The sequence below is a fragment of the Salmo salar genome, chromosome 17 (assembly GCF_965601325.2).
Source record: "Salmo salar chromosome 17, fSalSal1, whole genome shotgun sequence".
In the NCBI taxonomy this organism is placed as follows: Eukaryota; Metazoa; Chordata; class Actinopteri; order Salmoniformes; family Salmonidae; genus Salmo; species Salmo salar.
The window spans coordinates 12,222,621-12,250,601 of NC_138307.1; the positions used below are offsets into that span (position 1 = coordinate 12,222,621).

The window sequence follows — 27,981 nt, forward strand, 5'->3', positions numbered from 1 at the left end:
AAGTAACTGCCCAGTGATTCCAGATTTCTATGAAATATGACCTATAATTTACAATATGAGTCAAATATTTTTCCTACCAAAAGATAATTAAATATGTTGAAAATAAGCTCGGTGTTTGATATGGGCGTACCCCAATAAACAATGATGCTGGGGGTGTATACGTGTCATTAAAAATATTAATCACAAGTCAACCGCTGATTGGCCAACACAGCCAATGAGCCAACATAACTTCACATTATATGTGGAAATAGTAAGCATTTTTGAGATGGGTTTTTGCTCAAATGTATGCGTTGGCGTCAAATACGAGTATAGGACGAGTCAACAACATTACTTGAGTATGAGCTAACAAACAATGAACTTTTAAGTGATATTTTCACTGGACAATTACTTTAACCTTCATTGATGTATTTACAGAAAAAGAATCACGGTTAAACCAGAACAAACATATTGCGCAATTTGCTCAGCTGTGTTTACATATTTACATATAACCTAAATTATTTGCAAAGAGCTTCCTATTGGTTGTTTATGATACTTTCCAAGTGGGGAAACTCGGACAAATTGGAAGTTTCCGAGTTCTCTTTCCAGTAGTCTTTCTATGAGAGATTAACATAAAGTAGTCGTGGCCCAATCTCAAACCAGGGACTGTTTACATAGCAGGTTTGGATAACTAATCTGACAGGTTAGGATAATTAACGTGGCAGGTTGGAATTAATGTAGCAGACTAGGAAAATGAGGTTAAGGTTAGGAAAATAGTTAGGTATAGGCTTAAAAACATTTTAAGGATCCGCCCCTTTATTTCGATCTTCGCCTAAAATGACATAGCCAAATCTAACTGCCTGTAGCTCAGACCCTGAACCAAGGATATGATTATTATTGATACCATTTGAAAGGAAACACTTTGAAGTTTGTGGAAATGTGAAAGGAATGTAGGAGAATATAACACATTAGATCTGGTAAAAGATAATACAAAGAAAAAAAAAACTTTTTTGTTTGTTTGTACCGTCATCTTTGAAAAGCAAGAGAAAAGGCATAATGAATTATTCTAGCCCAGGCGCAATTTAGACTTTGGCCATTAGATGACAGCACTGTACGTGGAAAGTTTTGAGTGATCCAGTGAAATCTTGCATATCAATTCAAAAGGTATCAAGACTACCCAAATGTGCCTAATTGGTTTATTCATACTGTAACGACCCTGGGTTTATAAGCGCGGAAATCGACTCTGCCGGACGAGCATGCTTTTGCGGCACAGTCGATAGCGCCGGACTTCGGGCATGAAGGTCGAGGGTTCGAAACCTGCTCCTTGCTGTTTCATTACATTGGTGTCAGAAGTTTTTTATTTACATTTACATTTAAGTAATTTAGCAGACGCTCTTATCCAGAGCGACTTACAAATTGGTGGATTCACCTTATGATATCCAGTGGAACAACCACTTTAAATAGTGCATCTAAATCTTTTAAGGGGGGGGGGGTAGAAGGATTACTTTATCCTATCCTAGGTATTCCTTAAAGAGGTGGGGTTTCAGGTGTCTCCGGAAGGTGGTGATTGACTCCGCTATCCTGGCGTCGTGAGGGAGCTTGTTCCACCATTGGGGTGCCAGAGCAGCGAACTGTTTTGACTGGGCTGAGCGGGAACTGTGCTTCCTCAGAGGTAGGGAGGCGAGCAGGCCAGAGGTGGATGAACGCAGTGCCCTTGTTTGGGTGTAGGGCCTGATCAGAGCCTGAAGGTACGGAGGTGCCGTTCCCCTCACAGCTCCGTAGGCAAGCACCATGGTCTTGTAGCGGATGCGAGCTTCAACAGGAAGCCAGTGGAGAGAGCGGAGGAGCGGGGTGACGTGAGAGAACTTGGGAAGGTTGAACACCAGACGGGCTGCGGCGTTCTGGATGAGTTGTAGGGGTTTAATGGCACAGGCAGGGAGCCCAGCCAACAGCGAGTAGCAGTAATCCAGACGGGAGATGACAAGTGCCTGGATTAGGACCTGCGCCGCTTCCTGTGTGAGGCAGGGTCGAACTCTGCGAATGTTGTAGAGCATGAACCTACAGGATCGGGTCACCGCCTTGATGTTAGTAGAGAACGACAGGGTGTTGTCCAGGGTCACGCCAAGGTTCTTAGCACTCTGGGAGGAGGACACAATGGAGTTGTCAACCGTGATGGCGAGATCATGGAACGGGCAGTCCTTCCCCGGGAGGAAGAGCAGCTCCGTCTTGCCGAGGTTCAGCTTGAGGTGGTGATCCGTCATCCACACTGATATGTCTGCCAGACATGCAGAGATGCGATTCGCCACCTGGTTATCAGAAGGGGGAAAGGAGAAGATTAATTGTGTGTCGTCTGCATAGCAATGATAGGAGAGACCATGCGAGGATATGACAGAGCCAAGTGACTTGGTGTATAGCGAGAATAGGAGAGGGCCTAGAACAGAGCCCTGGGGGACACCAGTGGTGAGAGCACGTGGTGCGGAGACAGATTCTCGCCACGCCACCTGGTAGGAGCGACCTGTCAGGTAGGACGCAATCCAAGCATGGGCCGCGCCGGAGATGCCCAACTCGGAGAGGGTGGAGAGGAGGATCTGATGGTTCACCGTATCAAAGGCAGCAGATAGGTCTAGGAGGATGAGAGCAGAGGAGAGAGAGTTAGCTTTAGCAGTGCGGAGAGCCTCCGTGACACAGAGAAGAGCAGTCTCAGTTGAATGACCAGTCTTGAAACCTGACTGATTTGGATCAAGAAGGTAATTCTGAGAGAGATAGCAGGAGAGCTGGCCAAGGACGGCACGTTCAAGAGTTTTGGAGAGAAAAGAAAGAAGGGATACTGGTCTGTAGTTGTTGACATCGGAGGGATCGAGTGTAGGTTTTTTCAGAAGGGGTGCAACTCTCGCTCTCTTGAAGACGGAAGGGACGTAGCCTGCGGTCAAGGATGAGTTGATGAGCGAGGTGAGGTAAGGGAGAAGGTCTCCGGAAATGGTCTGGAGAAGAGAGGAGGGGATAGGGTCAAGCAGGCAGGTTGTTGGGCGGCCGGCCGTCACAAGACACGAGATTTCATCTGGAGAGAGAGGGGAGAAAGAGGTCAAAGCACAGGGTAGGGCAGTGTGAGCAGGACCAGCGGTGTCGTTTGACTTAGCAAACGAGGATCGGATGTCGTCGACCTTCTTTTCAAAATGGTTGACGAAGTCATCTGCAGAGAGGGAGGAGGGGGGAGGGGTAGGAGGATTCAGGAGGGAGGAGAAGGTGGCAAAGAGCTTCCTAGGGTTAGAGGCAGATGCTTGGAATTTAGAGTGGTAGAAAGTGGCTTTAGCAGCAGAGACAGAAGAGGAAAATGTAGAGAGGAGGGAGTGAAAGGATGCCAGGTCCGCAGGGAGGCGTGTTTTCCTCCATTTCCGCTCGGCTGCCCGGAGCCCTGTTCTGTGAGCTCGCAATGAGTCGTCGGGGACATTGAGAATCAAAGGATGCAGAAAGGGAGGAGAGGAGGGTTGAGGAGGCAGAATCAGGGGATAGGTTGGAGAAGGTTTGAGCAGAGGGAAGAGATGATAGGATGGAAGAGGAGAGAGTAGCGGGAGAGAGCGAGCGAAGGTTGGGACGGCGCAATACCATCCGAGTAGGGGCAGAGTGAGAAGTGTTGGATGAGAGCGAGAGGGAAAAGGATACAAGGTAGTGGTCGGAGACTTGGAGGGGAGTTGCAATGAGATTAGTGGACGAACAGCATCTAGTAAAGATGAGGTCAAGCGTATTGCCTGCCTTGTGAGTAGGGGGGGGGGGGGGGGGAGGTGAGAGCGTGAGGTCAAAAGAGGAGAGGAGTGGAAAGAAGGAGGCAGAGAGGAATGAGTCAAAGGTAGACGTGAGGAGGTTAAAGTCACCCAGAACTGTGAGAGGTGAGCCATCCTCAGGAAAGGAACTTATCAAGACGTCAAGCTCATTGATGAACTCTCCAAGGGAACCTGGAGGGCGATAAATGATAAGGATGTTAAGCTTGAAAGGGCTGGTAACTGTGACAGCATGGAATTCAAATGAGGAGATAGACAGATGGGTCAGGGGAGAAAGAGAGAATGTCCACTTGGGAGAGATGAGGATTCCAGTGCCACCACCCCGCTGGCCAGATGCTCTCGGGGTATGCGAGAACACGTGGGCAGACGAGGAGAGCGCAGTAGGAGTAGCAGTGTTATCTGTGGTAATCCATGTCTCCGTCAGTGCCAAGAAGTCGAGGGGCTGGAGGGTAGCATAGGCTGAGATGAACTCTGCCTTGTTGGCCGTATACCGGCAGTTCAAGAGGCTGCCGGAGACCTGGAACTCCACGTGGGTCGTGCGGGCTGGGACCACCAGGTTAGAGTGGCAGCGGCCACGCGGTGTGAAGCGTTTGTGTGGCCTGTGCAGAGGGGAGAGAACAGGGATAGACAGACACATAGTTGACAGGCTACAGAAGAGGCTACGCTAATGCAAAGGAGATTGGAATGACAAGTGGACTACACGTCTCGAATGTTCAGAAAGTTAAGCTTACATTGCAAAAATCTTATTGACTAAAATGACGAAGATGATACAGTACAGCTGGCTGGTGAAGTAGGCTAGCTAGCAGTGGCTGCATTGTTGACTTTGTTTGAACGTGTAGCTGGCTAGGTAACCTCGATAGTACTGAAACTACACCTTATCATGATACAAAAGCAACTATGTAGCTAGCTAATATAGCACTAATCAAGACGTTCCTTTGTAATGTATTTAGTTTCTACAATGCTGCTCGTCGGTAATAGTTGGCTAGGTTTGGAAAAATGGCGTCGCGGGGGACGAAAATAGCTGGCTAGCTAACCTCGATAATTACTCTAAACTACACAATTATCAAACTATGACAAAGACAACTATGTAGCTAGCTAACACTGCACTAATCAAATCGTTCCGTTGTAATGTATTAGTTTCTACAGTGCTGCTAGTCAGTAAAGGTTGGCTAGCTAGCAGTGGGTTTAATGATGACTAGGTGTGTTGACTAAGTCTGGAGTCTGGACAACGGCGGCGCGGCTGGCTAGCTAACCTCGATAATTACTCTAAACTACACAATTATCTTAGATACAAAGACAGCAAAGACAACTATGTAGCTAGCTAGCACTACACTAATCAAGTCGTTCCATTGTAATGTAATAGTTTCTACAGTGCTGCTAGTCGGTAGAAGTTGGCTAGCTAGCAGTGTTGACTAAGTTAGGAGGATGAAAACAGCTGGCTGGCTAGCTAACCTCGATAATTACTCTAAACTACACAATTATCTTTGATACAAAGACGGCTATGTAGCTAGCCGTTTTATGTAATGAAACGGCAAGGAGCAGGTTTCGAACCCTCGACCTTCAAGCCCGAAGTCAGGCGCGCTATCGACTGTGCCGCAAAAGCATGCTCGTCCGGCAGAGTCGATTTCCGCGCTTATAAACCCAGGGTCGATACAATACATTTTCAAGTTCATAATTGTGCACTCTCCTCAAACAATAGCATGGTATTATTTCACTCTAATAGCTACTGTAAATTGGACAGTGCAGTTAGATTAACAAGAATTTAAGCTTTCTGTCCATATCAGATATGCCTATGTCCTGGGATTTTTTTTGTTTCTTACAACATCATGCTAATCACATTAGCCTACGTTTCTCAACCATCCCGCGGACGGGACACCGATCCTGAAGAAGTTTTATGCCTGCAGAGAAGGACAAAGTTGGTGATACCATCGACATTGTGCATCGCCTCGGCAAGAAGCAACAGCAAAACGATTCAAGACCAAGGGGTATCATCATCATCCTCTTCACTGCCAGATTCTACAGGGATGCTGTCTGGATAGCTGCTAGGAAGAACGCCTTCCTTCAGAGCCATGGTCTGCGTTTCGCCGAGCCTCTCAGCCCGGAGGACATAGAAAGAAGGAACAAGTTGTGGCCAACGACCAAGAAAGCACGAAATGAGGGAAATGCTGCTTACTTCGTCAGAGGATGAGGCTTCATTAACGGTTCAGAAATCCATATTCCTCCCTAAAATCTCACCAGACGAAACAGAAACAGATTTAACTAACAACCATCAGGTGACTATTTTTCAGAATACTCAGGTACTTCAATTTATTAGTTTGTTCTTGTATGACCAGAAGGCCTATTTTGTTTACAAACTTACGAAGAAGACTGAAAGCTGTATTATTATTTTTTTATGTATACAGTAACTAAGATAGTGTTTTAAAGGGCATACATGCTCTGACTTTACACGGTTATTGTTAAATTTAGTTATTAATACTTATGTCCAAGTGAATTTTTTTTTTTAAATGATCAGCTTTCATATGCACTTAAAATAGTTGGTACCCTTTTATTTAAATGATTATTTTGCATTTTATTTCTCAGAATAGTTCCTGATTACACTAAAGAGAGTTTAGTCTCTCTTACTACAAGAACCCTTGGTTTGGTCTTGAACATAATTTTCAGTTGAGTTGAATTTCAAAAGCCGGATAACATTTAGCTCAAAGTTTATGTAATAAGCTATTTTCACTTTAAGTTGACTTAAATGGTGCAGATCTCGGTTCCTTATCGCTTACGTTCACTGCTCCTACGTTTTTGACTCATCCAACTACAGTTTATACTTTTATATAATCTTTATTGTTTTGTCTTTGTCTATAGTTTCTCTTAATGCTAGGGGGTTACAAAACATTGTGAAGCGCAAGGCCTTATTTTTATTTGCTAAACAATTTCGAACAAATATTTGTTTAATTTCGGCTGATGCCAACTTCTGGAGGTCACAGTGGGGCAACGATATTTGGCTTTCCCATGGATCTGAACGCTCTGCTGGTGTCACTACAATGAAAAATACCTTTGGTGGTAATATTCTACACTCGGAATGTGACCCCTTTGGTCACTTTATTTGTCTTGTGATCAGTTACAATGACATTACGCTCATTACTGTAAACTTCTACGGGTACAACACCAAACATGAGAATGATGAGTTGCTTGAATCTATAGAGAAACATACTTCATTGGTTATCTAAATTTCCTAATTCGTTATTATTGACAGGAGGGGACTTTAACAGTACTATAGATAATTCAACTGATAGATGGCCCCCAGGAAGGCCAACCAATCAGAATTTGAGTTTAATACTTTTTATGGAAACGTTTGATCTTACTGATATATGGAGAGAGAGGTTTCCAGCCCGACAGATCATTCACTTGGAGTAACAAAACAGATTCCAGACAATCCAGAATAGATTTTTGGCTTATATCCAAATGTGTTGATAGTGAGTGTGTTACTACAAATATTTGTACTACTCCCTTCACAGACCATAGGGCCATTTACATTGATATCAAAATATATACCCCTGATACTAACCTTGGTAGAGCAAACTACTGGAAAGTAATTAGCTCATTATTAAATAATAATATAGTTAAGTTTGAGGTTAAAGATCTGCTTTCACACTTTTGGGAAAGGGCTTGTGAAGAAAAATCTTATTGCAAGAACTGGGAGCTCTTTAAATTTGAGGTGTCCAAATACCTTATAAAATATGGTAGTAATCTTGCTAAGACCAGAACAGCTGAGGAGGAAAAGGTGATCATTAAGATAACTTCCCTTTCTCAGAGATCCCCAGACGGCCTCTCAGGGGGAGGAGAAGATGGAACTAATTGAGTTACAAAATAAACTGGATAATATATTTACATTAAAAGCAGAAGGAACCTTTACTAGATCTAGGAGAAAATGGATTGAGGAGGGAGAACAGACTTCATCCTATTTCTTTTGACTTGAGAAATTTCACTCTAAAAATAACACTATCCATAAGTTAAACATTGATGGTGTTATTACAGATGACCAAAAATGAATCGCTAAATACTGTAGCAATTTTTACAGAAAATTGTATAGCTCTATGTACTGTCAGGAATCCACAGATATGTTTTTTGACTCACAGAATAATGTTCACTATCAGTGATATAGAATCTAAACAGTGTGATGAACCCATCAAAGTTGAAGAGATTATAGAGTCTATCAAACATCTAAAGAACAATAAATCACCAGGTGTTGATGGAATTACATCAGAATTTTACAAATTATTTTCTGAACAAGTAGCTGCCTTCCTATTTGAAGTCTTTTTAGAGAGTATTAAAAACAATGTTCTCCCTCCTACAATGAGTCGGGGGTTAATAACACTGATACCTAAGCCTAAAAAAGAAGTGCTGCTCATCGATAACTGCCGTCCAATTGTCTTCTTAATAATGACTATAAGATATTAGCCTTACTACTTGCAAAAATAATTAAAGAAGTCCTGGATGCAGTCATTGATGAAACACAGTCTGGCTTTATGAGGAACAGACATATTTCTAACAATGTCAGACTAGTATTAGACATACTTGACTACTCAGACCTAATAACCGAGGATTGCTTCATATTATTTTAGATTTTTATAAACCATTTGACACAGTAGAGCATCAGTTCCTCTTCCACTCCCTTGAGAGACTTGGCTTTGGGGATTTTTCTGTAAGACTCTCTATACAAATGGTAACAGTTCTATCAAATTGAAATATGGCACCTCACCTAGATTTGAGTTAAAGAGAGGAATAAGGCAAGGTTGTCCTATCTCTCCGTACCTGTTTTTATTAATCACCCAACTTCTTACAAATTCTTTAAATAAAAGTCCTGTACAAGGTATATCCATAGCTGGTAAAGAAATTATTATAAGCCAGCTGGCTAACGATACTACACTTTTTCTGAAAGATGCTAACCAAATTCCCATATCGATCAATGTGATACAATCCGTTTCCAAAGCGTCTGGTCTATATCTTAACATTAATAAATGGGAACTCATGGCTGTCAAAGATTGTGTGACACCTTCATATTATGGTATTCCAGTAAAAGAAGAACTTACATATTTAGGCGTAACCATTACAAAGGATCAGAAGTCTAGAGGCTTACTAGATTTTAACCCTCTTATTAAAAAAAACCCAGAAGAAGCTAAATCAATGGCTACAGAGGGACTTATCTTTAAAAGGAAGAGAGTCCTAATAACCAAGGCTGAAGGTAACTCTAGACTAACATATGGCGCTCTATCTTTATATCTTGACAGTAAAATAAGCAAGGAGATAGACCAGATGCTTTCAACTTTCTGTGGAGAAAACGTACCCATTACATTAGGAAAACTGTTGTAATGAACACTTGGTGGGCAGAATTTTCTGGACTTTACTACCTTAAATAATACTTTTAAGATCAATTGGATAAAACAATTCCTAAGAAGACCCACTTCTATGTGGACTTTTATTCCTCATCATGTCTTCTCTACTTTTGGTGGCCTTAACTTCATGTTGGTTTGCAATTATAATATTGACAAAGTTCCAGTGAAACTTTCTGCTTTTCATTGGAAGGTTTTCTTGTCATGGTCCTTAATTTATAAGCATAATTTTTCTCCACCCAGATATTATATATGGAATAATCGGGATATGTTGTATAAAAATACTTATTTGTTCTTAGAATATTGGTTCCGAAATAATATCCTATTGGTGAGCCAACTGGTAAATGCAGAGGGTCTTTTACTCAGTTATAAGGAATTCTTATCACTTTACAAGGGCCCTGTAACTCCTCAAGATTTTGCAATTGTTTTAGATGCCATTCCCTCAGGTGTTGCTTTATTATTCAGGAACGTGTCAAGACCTGACCCTCAGAGCCTACCTTCTATTGACCCTGTTGACTCATCAGTAGGAAAGATTTGTTTCTCTTTTGGTCCATTCAACAACAGAGCGATATATGAACCGTGTTTCAGCAGGATGTTATATCTATACCTTATGTCGTGCCTTATGGGAATGGATTTATTGATAATATCTGTTGGAAAAAAAGTTTGGATGTTGCCACACACATACCTACTTGTTAACAAAATTAAGGAAGTTTCCTTTAAAATTATTCATACATTTTATCCTGCCAACCACTATATGAAGAAGTTTAAGGAAAACATCAACCCAAATTGTCCCTTTTGTAATGACCACCCAGAAACAGTGTTGCATCTTTTTGGCATTGTATTCATGTAAGAAAACTGTGGTAAGACATCAGTAGATTTATAAGTGAACACATTTATGAAGATCTTACACTATTGTGGAGAGATGTACTGCTTGGATTCTTTACCTGCGATAGAAATAAGCTGAAACATTTTTATGTAATTAATTTCATTATTCTTTTGGCCAAATTTTATATTCACAAGTGTAAATTTACAAACAAAAACCCCACATTTTATGACCTTACAAAAATAAATTGAACTGTATTTTAAGACAATTAAATACTCTACTAACCAAAAATCTGTTACAAATATAAGTGTATGTATGTCCCTTAAGGTTCTTGTGTAATGTGATATTGTACCCACTAGCCCAATTGTCCATTGTATATTTTCCATATATACTTGTGTTCCCACATTTACTTCCTGTATTGATTTGTTGTTAATAAAAAAAATAAAAAAACTGCACCAAACACATTAGCTAGATGTAAAATTGACCGACTAAAACCTGCAAAAACGTCCAAATTAATTACAGATTTAAAAAATAATATTCTCACTTTTTTGAGGAAGTATTGACTTTGTTCCTATGGTGACCCATGGGGGACAAACATCATTAACTGCCACATCGAACCACACCTCCAAGACTGAAACAGTTTTTTTTAATGAGCAACAGAAACGCATTCGGAATCTGAGGGGTGAGTATCCAAAAATGTAATGGTATGCTGTCAAACAAGGCTCCAAAAAAGCTAAAGGGGCTCTATAAAGATTTGCTATGTATTCTCCTAAGGCCCATTGCTTCTAGAGCAGTCCTTTCCCAAGACCAGCCGTCTGACTGACTTCCTAAAGGAAGTCCACTGGAGAGACCCATTGGAAACATCAATCTACCATCCACTGCTCAGCATGTGGTGAAGATGTCAGGTGAGAATCAAAATTTGACTGGTTTAAGCTACACTTATACTGTTTAATTGCCTATACAAAGAACAAACCTTTTTTGGTAATCATCTTTAATTGCATATCCTAACTTTGGGTTTCTTACCAGGTCATGGCTTCAGTTGTTTAGACATCTTCAAATTAGGGCTGGGCGGTATACAGTATTTTAAGATATACCGGTATTGATTCAGGGACCGGTTTGGGTTTTTACTTTACCTTCTATACCTGTATTTGAATGTTTGGTTTGTTAAATGTGATACGCCATGTGTAATGTCCATTTTTATAGTTTACTTCGCAACTTGAGTCATCTCTCTCCACTCTTTCTCTCTGTGCCACTTTCCACACAGCCCTAGCCACGCCCCCTGTCACTCAAGGAGCGCATTTGATGTTCCTCAACCACGATGATGTTCCTCAACCACGATGATGTTCCTCAACCACGAGACACTTGCGTTCAGTCTGCATGGTGAATGCAGCACATGCAACAATGTTGATGACAACAATGCTGTTTTCACTTTGCTTCTTAATATAAATCCACTAGCATTTTATAATGACACTATTAGTTTGTTTTTCTTACATCAGCAAACAGCTAGTTTGTCTTTTCTTAGCAAGTTGCCCTAAATCTTGTGAGATGCTAATTGTTAGCCGCTAATGCTAATAGCTAGCTAGCTAATAAATGTACTGAGTAAGAGCAAACGTAGCCTGCTAATACAGCCTGATAATATAAATCAGTATGCTGTTTGTGCAACAGTATCTTCTAAATCAAAGAGGAATATGCAAAGCAAGAATATGTTAGCTACATGAAGTAGCTAAGAGAACATGCAATGTAGCCAAAATGTATAGGGTCCCCTAGGAAACACTTATCAACACTTTAATTCCTACCCTGTCACAATAATTCCTCTCTGGCATTTTAATTCATTGTCATCTCAAACAACACTGTATTCAAAGTGCCCACTATTATAGTCTAACTATAGAATTAGAATAGTCATTCTATTTCCATGATTCCAACAGTTTTGCTCTAATTTGCAAGTCAAATCTCAATTGCAACATTTGGTTAAAAATAAATCCTAAATTATTTTCCCATATCATGCAGCCATCCTGCTGCAGTGTGGAAATTACTTTGAAGAACTGAAATGGCTCAAGGTGGAAACAGGAGTCACTCCGATTAAGTTGGGGTTTACCCACAAAATTGCCCATAACTCTGTCTCCAAATATCTAGGGTTGGACTAATATGCACTTTAAGCACTTTGACATGCAAATACAGGCCCAGCCTTATTCCGACATTTTAAGACCTTTGCACTATCCTGCTGACTTTTTTGTAAATATTCTGTAAATATCCGTAGCTTTTTCCCGTTGATATGTTTCACATTTGAATATGTGATCTTGTCATGTGAACTATGACTGCTGCGAAATGGAATTGCCTCTTGAAGACATTAAAGTAGTCTGAATCTGTAATTATTCCAGCCATATAAATGACACATCAGTACTTCACCAGAAGGAACTTTGATCCCTGCAGATTTAAGCACTCCACGAGGAAAAACGAATGTGTGTATTCTGCTGCAGTTCAGTGGAACAGTTTACCAAGCTGCCTAAAAACTCATCAGAGAACAGCTTTAAGGTGTCACAAACAAACCAAAAATGTTTGAGAAACACCATGGCGGTTTGATTAGGGGTATTCTCCCACGAGGTGACTCAGAAACGGTCTCCTCTGTGCTGTAGATGTCGTTGTTGTAAATGGATTGCTGTAAATTGCTTTTGTTGCTTTTAATTGCATTGAGTGCATGTGAAGTGTTGGTCTTTCCCACCTGTCATCTTGCTGAAAAATGAGGAACACATTGGAAATAAGCCGTCGGGTTTTATTGTGTTTTTATCCTCAGTTATTTTTGATGTATGTAATGTTGCCTCCTGCTGGAGCAGCCTACTGCTTTTGATTATCCAATACATTCTATCAATCAATCGATCAACAACTTTATCTTGAGTTGTACCATAGAAATATAATTGACTTGAAACGGGTATTCATTTAAATATAATATCTGGATGTGATTGGAGATATGTTTGTTTTATCGATTGACAGTTGGTTTATATTTGTAATATATTCCTGCTTGATTAATGTTGATCATTCAATTTTGAAGAACATGAGCGGGCTACTGAAAATTACGCCAATTTATTAATCAAATTGCTCAGTTTGATTTGACGCATCATCCAATTGAACACTAGGTGGCACCAATGTAACGTTTTTCAATGGATTTCAGTCAACGACTTCACAAATGGGTGAATGAATCAATGTGCTGTATATCCCATCGCACTGCGCACACATGTGGGCCATGATAGAAATGGTTCATGGTTATCTGCATGTATTTTACAATATTGTGAAGTACGCCATTTGATTACGGTCCCAATTTTCCCTCATCGATTGCAATAGAGCAAATGAATTACTGTATAGGCTAATTTCATGGGCCAGGCATCAATCCAAGGATCCTTCCGTAACCACATAATACGGACATAACCAAAATAGGCAACATTAAAATATGATAGCCTACGTGTTTTTTTTGTGTGGTTAATTTGGATTACAATAGGACCATGGTAGCGTATAATAGCCTACCTAATTCAATATTGTCCCAAATTAATATAAATATCTGTCAACATAGCTACTAGAGCCTACCTCTGTTTTATCCTGAGCTTCTCCGGTGTTGTGCGCTCACATCCTGTTCTATTGAGTGCAACATGTCCTGAAACAATATTCTGTGGATCATTTTTAAGAATAGGTCGACATGTGTGCAATCTTGGGGCAACGCTGTAGACGAGATCTATATCGTGCTGCGCTTCATTGCCTCACGTGTGCTCCACCTCGTCATGGAGCGCAAACTGCACTCTCCAAGCTTGAGCGCGTGAATGGGAAATCGCTACCCCATGCCTAAATTATGTAGAACTGGACGAGGAGGATGCTTACCTTAATTTGAGAAAATCGGCCCAGTTTATATAAGGGTTCATTCACCCTGATATTGCCCGGCAACACTAGATAGAAGAATACAGTAGGAGCGTATCAAGTCTACAGAGAAAGCGAGGCAAGGAAAATATGGACATAACGGACCAAGGAGCACAAATGGAGCCGCTACTACCCTTGGTAAGGATGTCCCATAGGCAACCTACAATAGGCAACCATTGTGTTCTCACTGAAAATGGATTTCATATCGTTGATGTCTTGATGTGGAGATTAAACACACCACCGTAGATCAGCCTGTGTGTGCAATACATTTTAAATACATCATAGATAGTCCATGTATGTTATTACATCGGTTATTTTATAGCATTAGAAAATGACAAAACTATAGTAGGCCTAATATAGGTAAGTAGGTTATAACCTAGTTTTATAGACCGGTTTGCCAAGACAACTGTTTTATCGAAAATATCGAGACAGATGATTTCTTCATTCTGGACCATCCTGGATCTTTTTTTGTGCTGGATCAATAGACCTACAGTAATATTGTCATCAAAGTGGGCTGATAGAACTTCACAATGTTGATGTTTTTATTGCATAGTCTACTACATCAAGTACCTATAGAATACTGTAATTAACCGGATTTAGAAAGAAATTGTCGTATTTATTTACCAATTACTAATGCCTCATTTTCTTTAGATCACTAATTTCTCCTCTAATGCCATAGCTGACACATTTTGTTATTGATAAAGGATGATGTAGGCCCAAGTCTTGTTGAGTATGCAATTGATGTGTCTGTGGTATGCACCTACTGACAGTGGAGGCTGGTGAGGGGAGGACTGCATACTAATGGCTGGAACGGAGCAAATGGAATGGCGTCAAACCGTGTGTTGGATGTATTTGATACCATTCCACTTATTCCTCTCCAGCCATTACCACGAGCCCGTCCTCCCCAATTAAAGTTCCACCAACCTCCTGTGCCTACTGTTGTTCCAGTTGAATTGGTCCCCTGCTGGATTACTTTACGGTGGAGCTGATTAGAATGTCTGTCATCTTGTGAACGTTCATCCGGACTCAGACACATCCCAACATCACCACTGATCACCAAATAAATCATAGAGGCACTATGGTGAAGTCCTACTCAGTCTGTCTGCCAATCAGTGATTATGATGTGAAGGAAATAAGGAAAAGAAGCCATTTAAGAGCTTTGGGACAGAGCCAGGTCCTATAATTGTGGACAGCTGTAAAGTTACGGTAGTTTACTACTAGACAGTAGATATCGGCTCATCTGATATCTGATTGGACCCATTAGGATCTATAGGTGTATTATTAAGGAAAGCCACAGACAGACACCACTCATCAACGAGAACCAGAGTTTTTCTCTCTCTCTCTCTCTCTCTCTCTCTCTCTCACCCTATAGGACATACTCTTTCTATGGTCAATCCACGGTCATAGACAAGATGGATGAACCATAATCTATACATGTTGAATAGAGACCACACTCAGTGGTGTCCAAAGACTGTGTCTGTTGCAGCGGTCAGGTCCTGTTTAGCATTCCGGTGATGGCATGTTGAGAAATGGCCGCCGTGCCGGATTCTCGCCTCAAAGCCAGGGAGAGGAGAAATATGGCTTTTGTTCAAACGCTGTTGAAAATATTGTTTCCCTTTATGCATAGGTCATTATAAAAAGAGAAACAAACATGACATTGAAAAATGACATTGACAAAACAGGTCGTCTGTGCGAGCCTACTTAACCAGTGCTGTGGATTGACCACAGGTTGAATATAACATGGGATGCTTTTGGTCGCTGACTCACAATGCAGAGTGCAGTGCTGTGTCATCATAACTCTTGGCTGCCTAGCTGCAGTGTGTGTCCTGAATCCCAATGCGTTGCCATAGTTGCTAAAGGTTGTGTGTGGGTATGTGAGGTCATAGTAGGAGTGAGTGTTCTGTGGAAATCCTCAGTGTATGACAAACAAAAATGGCATGCAACTTGTATTAGAAACCAGGGGACCGGCAGTGATTGCATAGCACTCAATGACTTCCAGTGTGAAGATGCGTAGCTAAGCAAGACTGGATTATGCATGTAAACAATGTCCAGTGGATTGATGTTATACTGACCTTGTTATTTACAGGAACCAGGCCCCCAGAGCCCTCAGAGCCCTCAGGTACCTCAAGGAGACACGAATGTGGTGAGTACTTCTGCTTTCATACCAAGCCAAGCATGCAGGATAAGTCCTACTACTTTTACTCAGTGATACATGAGTCCTTTTGATTTCAACTACAGATAAAGCCACTTCATGCAGCGAATGTGTAGGTATCCATTTCAAATGGTCTTGGTTATGAATATCACTGAAAATCCATCTGGCAAGCTTTCGAAGACCCGAGTCAGACTCGAGATAAGAGCTCCCAACCAAGACTTTCACAGAAATCATTCATTGATGTCAATGGGAGACTTCAGCAAAAACTTGAGTCGAGCGCACAGATTCCGCATCAGAAATATCTATGCTGTCATATATTGGGGTGTTGGGAGTTAGGGCTGGAGACAGGAGATGGAGAGTGTGTGATGTACTAAAGATGGGTCTGAATGTTGAGTCCTAAACCTGGGCACAGTGGTCTTCTGGCTGGAGTGGATCCAGTGTGGACAGACGGGGGAGGTCGGTAGAGCAGAGTGGGTATAGCAGGCAGAGCTAGGCCTGTTCTCTTGGACATAATGTTCTTGGATCAGTGGGACATCTCTGTCTGACTGGGTGATCCGACTGTGCAGAGCCAGCCCCGCTGTAGCGAGCTAAGTGCCTAGACCGACTGTGTGCCTTTTGGATGTTTAATTATAGCAGAGAGAGAGGGGGAGGAAGAGAGAGAGGGGGAGGGGGAGAGAAGACACAGCTAAGAGAGATGCTAGTGCCTTCATAATTTCTGATAGTTTCCCCAAAAATCATCCATTTATCATCCATGCCTAAATTGTTATTGATCCAGTACTACTACCACTCAGCACATGTGTCATTAGGTAGTGTAGCAGAAGAATCGTTTGAAACGCCGGATCCGTTTCCAGTACATCATGTTTCTGCCACAGTGTTCCGCTGACGATGCAGCACAGACAGAGTACAGTAGTGTCATAGGCAGGCCCCACACACACACACACACACACACACACACACACACACACACACACACACACACACACACACACACACACACACACACACACACACACACACACACACACACACACACACACACACAGAGGATGACTGCAGAGTAGAACCGCCTCATAGCATGTCCCTGTGGAGTTGGGATGGATCAGATGTGGCAGGTGCAGCGGTGAGGAGTCCTAGGGCTTTTCTCTTCAAACCCCACAGAAGAAGTGTCTGTGTGTGTGTGTGTGTGTTTTGCTTACCGTGACTTAGCTACAAGCTTCTCTTAGATAAGAGGGCCATAACACCACACAGCCCATCATCGGTGATGTCAGCAGCTCGCTAATCTCACAGGGGATTGGTGGACGGATGCTTGTCAGAAAACATCGGAGCCCGTCTGGATCAGAGCTGGGCAGTCTGAGCGCTTGTTTGTGTTGCGAAGCTGCTGTCAGGAGGAGGCTGGTTGGCATGGGGAAGAGGAACCGGTGAGAAGAGCCTGGCTCGACCTTACTCCCAATACCTCCAGCCGACAAACACAGATTCTGTCCGGGGCTTGAATTCTGAGCTCCCATCTTGCGGTCTCTCGACCACTGTAAATCCAAGGGGAAATCTCAGGCATCCTTGCCCACACTGACGCGCCATGTTATCGGGGAGCTTGGACCCCAACTCCAATGGATTTAACTGCCAGGTACGCCTCTGGGTTTAGCCTGTGCCACCTGAGGGAGGTTGGCACATAGGGGGTGACGTAAAGAATGGGATGGAAATGCTGGTGATGTTCAGGTGGCCTAAACTATTGGTTGTTGCATCACAACATTGTTTGTGTTCATGTATGAATATATCCTGATTGGAGTTTTAGCTCATATTTGGATTTATGAAAATATACCACTGCAGACTTATCAGACACACATTCACGTCATAATTTCTCAACAGTGACATTGGACAGAAACACTATACAACATTATTGATGGATAGCGAACAGGCCATTTGACGCTTTCCTGAACACTTTGGCGGATTAACATTGAAGTCACTACAGGGCAGAGTGAATGGCCTCCAGTTCAGTATTATAGTGTTGGTTAATGCGATGCTTGATCACTGCTGTTGTTCTGCAGTAGAGGCTAGCAGTGCTGCTGATCTCCCTGCATAGGAAAAGGTTCTGAGGAGCTACTGACAGATGGGACTCGAGCACTCTCATTTTGCGAGTGGGGGGGAGATCAAGCTAGAGATTATGCCCACTGTCATGAACTCGATTGATCTTTGAGAGAAGCCAGAGGAAACCAAATGACCTGAACTGTTTGTCTCTGTCTTTGTCTTTGTCCGTTTACGGCTACTTCTGAAGAACTGCTGTTTGTTGATGTCTTTTAGGCTTTGGATTAAACTGTGTTGATGTCACAAAGTGAATAGGAAGCCTGTGATAAAGAGGTATGGCTTCGAGAAGCTCTGCTGGGATGCTGATGCTGAGCATACTGCCATTGCCACGGTAACCACGGCCATCTGTAGGGATCAGATGTGTGACGACGTCTGCCCTTATCCAATCCCATGGCTCTGGTGTAAGGGGCTCCGCCCATGCTAATCCACTAGCTGTAGCTATATAGAATCCCCCCGGCTTGAAATACATGTGCAGTACTTTCATCCACATTAGACTGATCTACAGTCAGTAATCCTCTATCCCGTAGATGAGGCTTTGTGAAAAGTCACATGCTATATGATTCTGATCCGTATAGGTGTTGTTGGTCCAAATAATAAGTAGAGATGTTCTTTTATGTATACCTCATGGCCTAGATATCCAATGAAGGTAAACGTTGATCATCTCTGCAGGTTCCGTGCGTCACAGAACTCCCTGAGAGACATATGAGGAATGTGGAAATTGGGTCACAAGGCTGTGTGTCCTGGAAGGCTGTATTCTAACCGAAACGGCTTCCTGGAAACAACTCGTGTGAAAGCTCCGGGTTGAAGTTTCCCCTAGGTACAGATTTAGGATCAGCGTCCCCTCCCCCAATCCTAACCTTAACCATTAGTTGGGGGAAAAGCATAGCTGACCTCAGGTCAGCGTCGAGGGGCAACTTCACCCTACACCCGTGTGAACAGATAGGTCTGTGATTTTTACTGGCAAAGATATGGGTACATAACCCAGGCACACCTTTCGGTCAACATTAGGAGACATCCTCTGTGTTTATTGTTTCTTAATGAGTTCCATAATAGCTCCCCCTGAAAGATAACATCAGCAGACCACCTCCTCTAGTGAAGCAGTCTATCATAATGTTCTCTCTGCCAGAGGTCGACCTGAAGTCCCAGGATGTCATTTTGATTTGTAGGTGGTTTACATTTTAAACAAAGACTTTGTTCACAACTCGGATGTGCAATCCTGGCCCTAGGGTTCCAGAATGTGTGTTAGCAGGCCTTTGTTCCAGCCCTACATTAACACTTCTGATTCAACTGGTTACAGTTAGTGCATTATCAAACTAGTTCTTGTTCGAACTCAAGAAAAACAATGTATTTCCTGTGCTGAAAATCACCATCTCCTTGAATACGGTAATTCGAAAATAAAGGCTCAAGGAAAAGGAAATCTCAAGCGAGGTTCTAGAATGGTTCTCGAAGAAAGGAATGACGTCCAACAGCGTGTGTGGGAGGTAAAGATGAGAAAGGAAGTCATTTTAAGCTGCCAGTCATTTTAAGGGAACTGGAAGTGTTGGATGCAGTTTATTTCAGAACACATCAGTCGCTAGTTGAGAGACCTCAACACGCCGTGCTCTTTGTTGGAAGCCATCTGACCATCTGTCGGTTTGATGAGAACATGTCGTTATCACAAAATTGGACATGAAGAGATTACTACGGTTCGTACTGTCCAAGGTGTAGGACCTGACCTAACATGAGGGGAATGCAGGTGCTATCACTACACACACAGGGACCAGCTGGTGTGTGTGTGTGTGTGTGTGTGTGTGTGTGTGTGTGTGTGTGTGTGTGTGTGTGTGTGTGTGTGTGTGTGTGTGTGTGTGTGTGTGTGTGTGTGTGTGTGTGTGTGTGTGTGTGTGTGTGTGTGTGTGTGTGCGTGGGTGTGTGTTGTTGCAACTGTGCCTGTTTGCATGCGTGTGTGTTTGTGCTCACTCGGGTTCTGAACAAAAATATAAATGCAACAATTTCAAAGATTTTACTGGGATACAGTTCATATTATTATTATGATTATATATATATTTTTTTATATGTATATTTTTTTAACCTTTATTTAACTAGGCAAGTCAGTTAAGAGCAAATTCTTATTTACAATGACCGTCAAACCCGGACGATTGGGACTCCCAATCACATCTGGATGTGATATAGCCTGGAATCAAACCAGGGACTGTAGTGACGCCTCTTGCACTGAGATGCAGTGCCTTAGACCGCTGAGCCACTCGGGAGCCCTTAGGAAATCAGTCAATTGAAATATATTCATTAGGCACTAATCTATAGATTTCACATGACTGGGCAGGGGTGCAGCCATGAGTGGGCCAGGGAAGGCATAGGCCTAGCCAATCAGAATTAGTTTTTCCCAACAAAAGGGCCTCCTCAGAAGATCCTGCAGGTGAAGAAGCTGGATGTGGAGGTCCTGGGCTAGCGTGGTTACATGTGGTCTGCGGTTGTGAGGCCGGTTGGACGTACTGCCAAATTCTCTAAAATGACATTGAAGTCAGCTGATGGTAGAGAAATTTAATTATCAGGCAACAGTTCTGGTAGACATTCCTGCAGTCAGCATGCCAATTGCACGCTCCGCTCCCTCAAAACTTGAGACAACTGTGGTGTTGTGACAAAACTGCACATTTTAGAGTGACCTTTTATTGTCCCCAGCACAAGGTGCACCTGTGTAATGATCATGCTGTTTAATCAACTTATTGATATGCCACACCTGTCAGGTGGATGTATTATCGTGGCAAATGATAAATGTTCACTAACAGGGATGTAAACAAATGTGTGCATAAAATTTGAGAGAAATAAGCTATTTGTGCGTATGGAAGATTTCTGGGAATTTTTTTTAAATATCTGCTCATGAAACAGGACCAGTGTATATTACCTCATTTGTCATCACCTCCAAGCCTCCAGTGCTCCTTCATGAGTCTTCCTTTTAACCAATAGCAGTTAGTACAGCTTATCTAGAGTTTCGATTAGATGGTATATGCTGTAGCTACAAAGTGACTTTTTCATAGCAGGTTAGGAGCGCTTATGCAGCAGGTTAGGAGAATTACCCTAACCTTAACCCTTACCCTAACCATTACCCTAACCCTTATTCTCAACCTAACCATAACCTAAGCAAGCAGTTGCTTATCAACAGATCGTTTGTTGATAGTATGATGCTCTACAGATAGAAAATCTGGACCGAATTAGGTTAGGAAAAGGGTTAGGGTTAGCTAAAATGCTCTCCTAACCTGCTACGAAAAGTAACTTCTGGTGGTAGCTGTACTCCCTTATCTAGGTCAGTTAGCTTCCTGGTGGTCCGACCCCTCTCAGATCTCAGGAAACACAGACTGACTTTGTTGATTCCTAAGGTCACAGTCACACTCACTCCATAATAGTCCATTGATGTCAGATTTCAGAACTCATTAGAATGAGTGGTGGCTGGTGGGGATACAGACTACTAGGTTATCCTGGGTCAGTTGTTGTGTCCCAGGGTTGGGGAATGATTTGGGTCAGTGGTGTATTGTATTGATAGGCTAGCTGGCTGGGGGAATGAAAGCGCCACCTGTGAAGCTGTAATTCTATTCCGTGCCACCTGCTGTTTGTAATCCATAAAGGGATTTTGGTTTTGGAGGCTTTCGGCTTGATTCTTGTTTTTTGTTGCTTTGTCACTGTCACGGAAAAAATCTAGAAAAAGTACGATTTGACAGACAAAACCGGTAATCAAGTTACTGGAGTAAATAAAACAATTGTGTCAATATTCACTTTTGTACCTTTTCACTTTATAAAGAACGGGTGTCCTTGATGTTTTGGATTCATGGCAGGAAACCTGTTTACAGGGTTTTTTAGAGGACATGTTTTATTGTCACATACGCCGGATCGGTCCTGCGATGGACTAGCGCCCTGTCCAGGGGGAGTACTTGTACATCAATCTGCCTCACGCTACAGAAACAGGAGATAGACTCCTGCCTAATGGGCCGTTCTGGCTCGGACAAAGCTTACTTACTAAATAGACCACCGATACCCCTCCCATCCCACCTCTACCGCCAAATCTGCATATCTATGTAAATATAAGCGTATTGGACGCAGTCCAGATTAAAAGGGGATTGTTGTAAACTTCAAGGAAATAGTAGGATAAAGCTCTTCCTTGTCCCTGTTCTGTTCAGGGCTCTGTTCAGGGATCTAATTTCAGGGCTATGTCCCAAATGGCCCTGTGGACCTACACTGCACAGATGATACATACAGTTAGTCAGTATGATAGGAAGGAGCAGAGTGCATCAGTGAGCAACACGTGTAGGGAGATGGGGGAGGCTGCTGTAGCCCTGAACTGAATACCAAACAACTGTATGCGTTTCTCCTCCTCTGTCTCTTTCTGTCTCACAGAGAGACGCTTTAGGATAAGAATAAGACTACGCTTTCAGTAAATAGTCAAATGACACATAATAAATAATGGATAATTGCTGATGGGAAATGCAGAAAATGCAGCTACATGCCATTTCTAATGCATCTCTGTAGAGTGCATAGAGAACAGGAGAATAAGCCTGGGAACGGCCTTGGTGTTTAGTAAACAGAGAGGAGAAGGGAGAGAAGCCAATGGCAGGCATCTTTCCAAGGTCAACCTTGAACTCGCCAAACGTGGAAATTAGATGTCAAGCTCCTCGTCCTCCTTTGGTTTTCAGTCCAGGGCTACAGCAGCTAAACCTTCCCCTTACATGATGTCAACCTCCTGGTCCTATTTTGGTTTTCAGTCCAGGGCTACAGCAGCTAAACCTTCCCCCTACATGATGTCAACCTCCTCGTCCTCCTTTGGTTTTCAGTCCAGGTCTACAGCAGCTAAACCTTCACCCTACATGATGTCAAGCTCCTGGTCCTCCTTTGGTTTTCAGTCCAGGGTAACAGCAGCTTCCCCCTTCCCCCTACATGATGTCAACCTCCTCGTCCTCCTTTGGTTTTCAGTCCAGGGCTACAGCAGCTAAACCTTCCCCCTACATGATGTCAAGCTCCTGGTCCTCCTTTGGTTTTCAGTCCAGGGTAACAGCAGCTTCCCCCTTCCCCTTACATGATGTCAAGCTCCTGGTCCTCCTTTGGTTTTCAGTCCAGGGTAACAGCAGCTTCCCCCTTCCCCCTACATGATGTCAACCTCCTCGTCCTCCTTTGGTTTTCAGTCCAGGGCTACAGCAGCTAAACCTTCCCCCTACATGATGTCAAGCTTCTCGTCCTCCTTTGGTTTTCAGTCCAGGGCTACAGCAGCTAAACCTTCCCCCTACATGATGTCAACCTCCTCGTCCTCCTTTGGTTTTCAGTCCAGGGTAACAGCAGCTTCCCCCTTCCCCCTACATGATGTCAACCTCCTCGTCCTCCTTTGGTTTTCAGTCCAGGGTAACAGCAGCTAAACCTTCCCCCTACATGATGTCAAGCTCCTCATCCTCCTTTGGTTTTCAGTCCAGGGCTACAGCAGCTAAACCTTCCCGCTACATGATGTCAAGCTCCTCATCCTCCTTTGGTTTTCAGTCCAGGGCTACAGCAGCATCCCCCCTACATGTGTTGCTCCGCTCATTCCTATCAAGCTGACTAACTGCCTGCAGAACTAGGCCTGGATATGCGTTTGTTAGCGTATGCATGGTGTGTGTTCATTTCTCTATGCATTTATGCGTGTGTGTGTGTGCGTGCGGGCATGGAGTGCAACTCCCACCTCGTGCTGGCTGCTCTGATGTCGTCACCAGGCAGAGAGCATGATAGGAGCTGATTTAGTCAGTGCTGTGTATATCTCTTTCCAGGGTTAGATCCTGGGATTTACACATCTATGGCAAAAGGTTAGCATTTGTGGGGAGATGAAATCTGTGGCGGGGAAGCTCTCTCTGCTGCTCTTACATCAGTGTTCTGCAGCCTGCAGGAGATCCTGTCCCCACACCAGGCTATTAATAGACAGAAACCTGCTGCAGGCCGGAGATGCTGTCTCATTTGTCAAACTGAACAGAAGACACGGAACACCACTCTGTCCTCCTACAGTGGTCCCGGCACAGAGAAAGACAGTTGGCGTTCTAGAAGGATTTATTGACCGCTTTTCTCATCATGTTGATCTAACGAGACTTCAACATGAATTCATGAGCAAGTCTCTGTTAAGATGGTGTTGTAGGGTCAGTGGTGGAGTCCTTTCCATTCTAACTCCCTCAGATCAGGAAGTGAAAGAAATTTGATTCATTAATAAAATGAGTATCATGTAAGTTGAATGAATGACACTTCTACTTATGAATTGAACTGAGATTCATCTCCTGAATTCACTGAATTGAAATTGAATTGACGCTCAACCCTGAATGGGATGACAAATATTTGATCAGACCCAGACTTTATAGTAAGACATTCTGATAGGTTATTTCATTGTTGTTATATCAGACCAAACATTTTTCTCACAGGCTAGCATCCAGGGAGCAGGAGGTGGGGGATTTCATTATGATGTCACTGAGAACGAGGGGATTTCCCAGGGGGCCATGGGTCCTCCTGTGGATAGCAGCAGCAGGGTCTGCCCCCGGTCACCCTTCACATTTCTCCAAGGGTGGTCTCTCGCGCTTCACACTCTGCTATGACAGCCATACTGCCTGATAAATCGAATGGGTATATATGACAGTTTCGCCCTACACCACTGAATAAACAAAAATATGTATTTATGACTTTTTAAATTCCGTGCCCCACACCAAAGGAACTCTGGTTAGGATGTCTGTCTTTCTTTCTTTCATTCTTTCATTCATTCCTCTTTTAATGCTTCTTCCCACAGCCTCTATACTAGAGATCTTAGTCAGATTGTTTCAGCTGTGTATGTGGAAACAGCTTTGCTTGTGTCCGACTTCTCAGAAAATCATTGAGTACACTGACACTGCCCACATGATGGGTCAGTGGCCCATTCCTTGAAGCAAGACATCCAATATCACCACAAACAAACCAGCCCTGAAAACGTTTGTGTACTTTCTATTGATAATTCCTTGATCTCCATCTGTCTAGGAGAAATCACCCTCCTGAGACTGTGTAATGTGATGTGTACGCCCACCCGGCCACAACCCACCCATCCCCACCACCATCTGTCCAGAACATTCCCATGATCCTCTAGGCTCAGTCACATGGGCGTCCATGTGTGGGTGCCTCCTCCCTCTAGCAACCTGGCCTGGGCTAGCCTAATCTTCTTCAGCATCAAGGACTGGCAGTGTAGGACGTCTTTGATTGGTCTGTAGCCACAGTCATCCAGTCACGGGATGTGTATGTAATGGAATTTTATTCCCTGTATAGTGCACTGCTTTTGACCAGCACTCTAAATGAAATGCAGAAAATACACAATCATTTGTAATACTGTCCAGATTGATCTGAACTGCAAAGATGCTTCATATTTGACTTCTGTGGTATCATTTTGTTCTGTTAATAGGCTCTGGTTTCTTACCTGTGGGAACTGTGGGGTAGAGCCAGGGGCCAGGGTCAGGGCCAGGGTCAAGGCCAGGGGTGCTTCCACCTTAACAACCTCTGCCTGGAGCTCAGCAGGTTGTAAACAGACAGAGCAGTGTAACAGCAGGACAACAACACATATAGCCAAACTAAACCTTTCATTTGTGACACCGCTCATTTTTATCCAATTATAATGCACCTAAACTGCTTCACATTTGACTTCTGTGGTATCATTTTGTTATGTTAATAGGCTCTGGTATCTTACCTTTGGAAGCGGTGGGGTAGAGCCAGTGTCCAGGGGGAGGTTCTGAGGTGCTTCCACCAGCTGCAGGCCTGAAAACATCAAAGAGTTCTATAATTAAGCGACATAATAGGAATAATACAGCCACTGTTATCTGTAGCTCATTTCCATGTCTGATGTATTACTAATACACTGTTGTTGTATGGTTCTACACCGTCTAACCGAAGTGCTGCAGATTCACTGTTTTCCAATCACGTTAAGTGCTGATTACATTCTAGTCTGATTAGATTGTCAAATGATGCAATATGGAAAAGCTCAGCAGTGTCCAGAAATGATTTTGAGTGTAGCATTGACTTGTGCTCAGAGATGATTGTGAATGAAGTGTGGCTGATTACCAAAGGGAATTAACTAGCATTACTCGGCATCTGTGAGTATAGCCCTGACTCTCATGTTTTACCAGCTTACCACTGGCACCCAGCACCTCCTATGTCACCTTATGTTATTTGGCAAAAACATTAAGCCTACAACCCCCTGGACAGAAACATGTTATTTTGGGAACATTCACTAAGCGAATAGTACATAGACACAGTATAAATGCACGCACACACACACACACATATACATATATATATATATTATTCAGTTGAAGTCGGAAGTTTACATACACCTTCGCCAAATACATTTAAACTCAGTTTTTCACAATTCCTGACGTTTAATCCAAGTGAAAATATCCTGTCGTAGGTCAGTTAGGATCACCACTTTATTTTAAGAATGTGAAATGTCAGAATAATAGTAGAGAGAATGATTTATTTCAGCTTTTATTTCTTTCATCACATTCCCAGTGGGTCAGATGTTTGCATACACTCAATTAGTATTTGGTAGCATTGCCTTTAAATTGTTTAACTTGGGTCAAACGTTTCAGGTAGCCTTCCACAAGCTTGCCACAATAAGTTGGGTGAATTTTGGCCCATTCCTCCTGACAGAGCTGGTGTAACTGAGTCAGGTTTGTAGGCCTCCTTGCTCGCACCCGCTTTCTCAGTTCTGCCCAAAAATCTTCTATAAGATTGAGGTCAGGGCTTTGTGATGGCCACTCCAATACCTTGACTTTGTTGTCCTTAAGCCATTTTGCCGCAACTTTGGAAGTATGCTTGGGGTCATTGTCCATTTCGAAGACCCATTTGCGACCAAGCTTTTACTTCCTGACTGATGTCTTGAGATGTTGCTTCAATATATCCACATTATTTCCCTCCCTCATGATGCCATCTATTTTGTGAAGTGCACAAGTCCCTCCTGCAGCAAAGCACCCCCACAACATGATGCTGCCACCCCCATGCTTCACAGTTGGGATGGGGTTCTTCGGCTTGCAAGCGTCCCCCTTTTTCCTCCGAACATATTGATGGTCATTATGGCCAAACAGTTCTATTTTTGTTTCATCAGCCCAGAGGACATTTCTCCAAAAAGTACGATCTTTGTCCCCATGTGCAGTTGCAAACTGTAGTCTGGCTTTTTTATGGTGGTTTTGGAGCAGTGGCTTCTTCCTTGCTGAGCAGCCTTTCAGGTTATGTCGATATCGGACTCGTTTTACTGTGATATAGATACTTTTGTACCTGTTTCCTCCAGCATCTTCACAAGGTCCTTTGCTGTTGTTCTGAGATTGATTTGCACTTTTCGCACCAAAGTATGTTCATCTCTAGGAGACAGAACGCATCTCCTTACGGAGTGGTATGACGGCTGAGTGGTCCCATTGTGTTTATACTTGCATACTATTGTTTGTACAGATGAATGTGGTATTTTCAGGCATTTGGAAATTGCTCTCAAGGATGGACCAGACTTGTGGAGGTCTACAATTTCTTTTCTGAGGTTTTGGCTGATTTCTTTTGAATTTTCCATGATGTCAAGCAAAGGGGCACTGAGTTTGAAGGTAGGCCTTGAAATACATCCACAGGTACACCTCCAATTGACTCAAATGATCAGAACCTTCTAAAGCCATAACATGATTTTCTGGAATTTTCCAAGCTGTTTAAAGGCACTGTCAACTTAGTGTATGTAATCTTCTGACCCACTGGAATTGTGATACAGTGAATTATAAGTGAAATAATCTGTCTGTAAACAATTGTTGGAAAAGTTACTTGTGTCATGCATGAAGTAGATGTCCTAACTGACTTGCCAAAACTATAGTTTGTTAACAAGAAATTTGTGGAGTGGTTGAGAAACGAGTTTTAAAGATC

The 27,981-nt window shown here is 42.8% G+C and overlaps 1 protein-coding gene across 1 annotated transcript in view; it reads left to right on the forward strand.

Annotated features, from left to right (window-relative positions):
- The first annotated feature begins 13,565 nt into the window (after positions 1 to 13,565).
- LOC106575295 (sodium-driven chloride bicarbonate exchanger) overlaps positions 13,566 to 27,981 on the forward strand; it is a 37,685-nt gene continuing 23,269 nt past the window's right edge. The window contains exons 1-2 of the mRNA XM_082963453.1: positions 13,566 to 13,994; positions 15,943 to 15,999. Coding sequence (XP_082819579.1) covers positions 13,947 to 13,994; positions 15,943 to 15,999 — 105 coding nt within the window. The 5' untranslated portion in view covers positions 13,566 to 13,946. The remainder of the gene's footprint in view (positions 13,995 to 15,942; positions 16,000 to 27,981) is intronic.